Source organism: Girardinichthys multiradiatus, chromosome 7 (genome assembly GCF_021462225.1).
Source record: "Girardinichthys multiradiatus isolate DD_20200921_A chromosome 7, DD_fGirMul_XY1, whole genome shotgun sequence".
NCBI classification, from domain to species: domain Eukaryota; kingdom Metazoa; phylum Chordata; class Actinopteri; order Cyprinodontiformes; family Goodeidae; genus Girardinichthys; species Girardinichthys multiradiatus.
In genome coordinates, this window is record NC_061800.1 from 11,181,542 (window position 1) to 11,186,777 (window position 5,236).

General features: G+C 38.0%; 1 protein-coding gene across 1 annotated transcript; it reads right to left on the minus strand.

The window, feature by feature from the left end:
- Positions 1-3,040: 3,040 nt before the first annotated feature.
- On the minus strand, positions 3,041-3,997 carry LOC124871400 (olfactory receptor 6N2-like). Its single transcript, XM_047370664.1, has one exon. The coding sequence runs from the start codon at positions 3,983-3,985 to the stop codon at positions 3,041-3,043; it is 945 nt and encodes a 314-aa protein (XP_047226620.1). The 5' UTR covers positions 3,986-3,997.
- Positions 3,998-5,236: the final 1,239 nt, after the last annotated feature.

The following is a 5,236-nucleotide window of genomic DNA, read 5'->3' on the forward strand; positions in this document are numbered from 1 at the left end:
AGAAAACACAGGACTAGCAGAATCCTGCTATGATTCTATTAAAATGCTTAGTCCTCCATACACACACAACACAGTCACACAGTTAGTTTCAGGTACCTTGTAATTTTTCTAAGTTAACTTGGTGTTATTTTATGAGCTCAATTTACTCCGTTCTTTTTACTTTTATAGCGCTTATTCTATTCCCTCGCAGGGGAATAACCCTTAGTCGTTTTATTTGGCCCCCTTCTTGGCGGGGCCCTACCTTAATTTGTCACTATTCATTGGTATGGAATAAAACCTTCCCAATGCAGCGTCCTTACCGGCGACGCACTACCAACGACTGTTAAGTACTTTTCTTCTTTTATTTATATAGCGCTTACTCTATTCCCTCGCAGGGGAATAATCCTCAGTCGTTTTCTTTAATCCCCTTCACGGCGGGATTGTACCAAATTTGTCACTATTCCTTTCACGGTGGAATAAAACCATCCGAATGCAGCGTCCTTACCGGCGACGCACTACCAACGACTGTTAAGTACTTTTCCTATGAACTGTATTTTAAAACTGTCTCACCTCGGAGTTGACTTCTTGGTGACTCTCTGGACCCTGTGAGAGTCACCCCGCGCCGAGGAAGGCGATAACCCACTGGCCAGGTGTGAATTCACACACACCGGGACTTTCAGCCACTCCGGCTAATGGAGGCTGTGCAGCGGTGCTTCGCTCGACGTCAGGCTTCCCCCACGGATCCCAGAGTCACTGTTAAAGCAAAGAGAAATAAGGTTATTGAATTAATCCGGCTACGAAGGACCAATAAATGTTATGTATTATTTCGTCAACTCAGAGGTAAGAACGATACAGTCAGTTACTTGCAGCAAGAGTAGCCCACTTTGCAGTGAAACTACAAAGTTTTGACACCCTATCTCTTTATTTATATACACAATTCAACAGACAGTTCAGACGTGTGTGAGACAGAAAGGAGGCTGGTTCACACAGAGATAACAATGATCTCACACACACAGGGAGGAAGGCATAGTGCAGGTGACTTGCAACACAAAGTTTTTACATGAGTGATAACAAGTTTTTGCACCCATCCAACAGTAATTATTACTTATAGATGGGTTTTCACACACACACACACACACACACACACCATAACGTATAGCGATAAACTATAAATTCTAATGTTTTCACTTTTGTTAGTATATGGATAAGAATTCTCATTGAGGTACATTGCAAGGACAAATGACCTATGGTTTGACATAAGGTTTATTACATTGGGTTTGATAGTGGAACAGTCTGTCACAAGGTTGATTAGAATGCTGCAGCGACACTTAGATTATGGATTGGACACCTGCTATTACACATCCTATCAGATAGACACCAGAGTGGTGACATATAGTCTACTGATAAACACTGAGGGAGTGTAGATCCCTTGCATGGGAGTATCAGATATAAAACTACATGTGACCTTCTTTCGAGGCTGCTTTGTCACTTTGATCTTGACAATCCAGGACGGGAGCCTCAGCGCTGATCTCTGTAACCATTCTATTGTCTTATTTTAAATAAAAGTGTTAAAACTTTAGTTCTGTTTTGGAATTGTTCCTTCAAGAGAAGGTGTTGTAGACAGTGGTGGCGCTTTTGGGGGAAAACGGCCGTGGGGACACTCAATGCGGATATATTTTCTTTTATTATTATTGTTAGGTAGTCATTTTCATCCCCTTTGAATAGAATAGTGCTTGTTAGTGAGGTGAATGTTTCTGGACCAGAATAGTAATTGTATTAATACATTTTCACATGTGTATATATATATATATATATATATATATATATATATATATATATATACAGGGGTTGGACAATGAAACTGAAACACCTGTCATTTTAGTGTGGGAGGTTTCATGACTAAATTGGACCAGCCTGGTAGCCAGTCTTCATTGATTGCACATTGCACCAGTAAGAGCAGAGTGTGAAGGTTCAATTAGCAGGGTAAGAGCACAGTTTTGCTCAAAATATTAAAATGCACACAACATTATGGGTGACATACCAGAGTTCAAAAGAGGACAAATTGTTGGTGCACGTCTTGCTGGCGCATCTGTGACCAAGACAGCAAGTCTTTGTGATGTATCAAGAGCCACGGTATCCAGGGTAATGTCAGCATACCACCAAGAAAGACGAACCACATTCAACAGGATTATCTTTGGACGCAAGAGGAAGCTGTCTGAAAGGGATGTTCAGGTGCTAACCCGGATTGTATCCAAAAAACGTAAAACCACGGCTGCCCAAATCACTGCAGAATTAAATGTGCACCTCAACTCTCCTGTTTCCACCAGAACTGTCTGTCGGGAGCTCCACAGGGTTAATATACACGGCCAGGCTGCTATAGCCAAACCTTTGGTCACTCATGCCAATGCCAAACGTCGGTTTCAATGGTGCAAGGAGCGCAAATCTTGGGCTGTGGACAATCTGAAACATGTACCACCCAGACTCTTGCATGCCCAGTCTGATCAGTGATGGTTTGGGCTGCCATATCATGGAATTCCCTTGGCCAATACTTGTGCTAGATGGGGGCATCACTGCCAAGGACTACCGAACCATTCTTGAGGACGATGTGCATCCAATGGTTCAAAAAGGAGGCCCTACACCATACTAATAAATTATTGTGGTCTAAAACCACAGTTTCATTGTCCAACCCCTGTATATATGTATATATATATATATATATATATATATATATATATATATATATATATATATATATATATATATAGTGGTAGCGTGGTTTTTGGTTACTAATTATCAAATATTAATAATAATTGACTAATTATTAAGGGCTTTGAGCCCATAATCACAACACCAGAAGACATCTCTGACTTCTGTTCGTGAGCAATGATTTTTGGTTACGGTTTTCTAAATTATGATGGTTTAATTATAATTTTTGATAAATATTGATTAATTAATAATAATAATCCTTACAGTACAAACCTGATTTTACAGTATAACATGGTTGATAATAATTATAATGTGTGCATAATTGAAAGTATCAAATAATCTCCTAATATTTTTATTAGTGCTTCAACCTCACAACGATTGCTTTATCTCGATAAAACAACCTTCTTAGTTGTTTTGATATTTCCTTCATTTTTAAGCCATATATGATTGGATTAAATAGAGGATGATACAAAACTGTCTGTAAAGTCATTACTAATCGTACTAACTTTGTAATGTTGGATCCCAATCTGACTATAATGACATCGAATGCACACAAACAGGAGAAATTGATCAACACTAGCAAGTGTGGCGAGCATGTCTGAGTAGCTTTCTTTCTCACTTCTTTGGAACTCTGAAAGGATATTATCAGTATTCTGGTGTAAGAAAAAACTATGAAAAGCAGAGAGAAGAATGCAGTGATAGCCACAGAAAGAGCACCAAATACAATGTGGACTTTTGAACTTACACAGTACATATTGTAAATTAAATTGTTACATAATATTCCATTCAAATTCATTTTACATAGTTTCATATCGGAGCTCAATATCACTTGCACGCCAGTCACACAAGCAGGCACAAGCCAAGCTAAACTCAGGAAAATGCAAACTGTGGTTCTTCCCATTATTGTTGCATATTGTAAAGGTTTACATATGGACACATAACGATCATAGGCCATAGCTGCCAGCAATAAAAACTCTGAGCCACTTAAAGAATAAAATAGAAAAAATTGCAAATAACAAGCTGAATATGATATGATCTGTTTTTCAGATAAAAAATCTGAAAGCAATTTCGGATATATATTAGTGCTGAAAACAACAGAGTTCAGAAGCAAAGCTGCAATGAAAATGTACATGGGCTCATGGAGGTTTCTGTGCATCCATATAAGATACACAATAGTCAGATTACAGATGATAATACAAACATACGCCATCAGCATGACTGCAAAATAAAGATATCTGTATGTATGTAACTCTACATGTCCTTCAAGAGTTATATATGATTCATTTACTTTACCATCCATAAATGTGTGAAAAATAAAATAAACAAATAATAGCAATAGTTTCACCCTCAGAATAACAAGGAACCTGACCTGGAAATTCAAACGTATGTATTGTTGTCTGTTCTCTCTCAAAATTTAGAAAGCTGTTTCTCTTCAAGCATTGAAAGTTGTTATTATATCATTTTATTCTCAATGGAACTCATTAAACTCCTACCCAGTTTTTAGTAGGTCACCAACAACATGAGCCATTGGATACCAATAGTAACACTAAACATTTTACAAAACATATGTTGTAGGGAACCCTAAACTACTCTTCTCTTATGAGCTTTTGTTTCTTTTACTGCAAGCCCAAATGTGCCACTCTATAAACAGTAACGAGGGTCAGATAAGGTTGGTAATGTAAACTGAAACACAGAAAGTCCTTTAGCCAAAATGTTCCTCAAAATGTCAAAACTTCCTTATTACAGTAAAAAAAAAAAGGGATCATTATCCTGAAGGTGTTATCAGTCAGTGTGTGTGTGTGTGTGTGTGTGTGTGTGTGTGTGTGTGTGTTTTGGAGAGGGGGCATATATTCTTAAAATAATTTCATGATATTTCAAGACAATTTTCTTTAGTTATTTCAACTAGTAACTTTATAGTAGCATTTATTAGTTACACTGTCAGGAATGGCTCTTGGAGTGAACTCAAATGCACACAGGCAGAAGCAGATTGGTGAAAATAAAAAGGTTTAATAAACAAAAACTTACAGGCAGGCAGGTAGAAACAGTTGCTGGCATGAATATGGATTGGCTTGGAAAGGTAAACAGGCATTGGCAGGAAACAGGCCTGACTTGGCTTGGCAAAAACACAGTTGTGGCATGGACAGCAGAACGGACTGGAACAGAGCAAAATAACTAGCAACAAGTGAACAAAACAGAGGAGTATATATGCATGGAACAGGTGAAGCAAGGAGACATGGTGCAGATGGACTGAATGAAGACGATTACAGACTGACTGTGGCAGGGAGAGGAAACAAGAACATGAATAGGCTGAACAGAGAAGCAATAAAATAATCCAACCAAAGAAAGCTCTTACCGAACATAAACCAAAATGCACTATGAACAGAATACAAGAATAGTAAGAAGCAAAATCTAAGGAATGAACTAAAGCACGACCTGGAAAACAATGATCAGAAGCAAGATCCAAAACGAAACTTGAAGAACATATCAGGAGCAGAGAAAAAACCCAAAACAAAAACTTAAACACCCTTTAAATCATGACATTACACAAAGT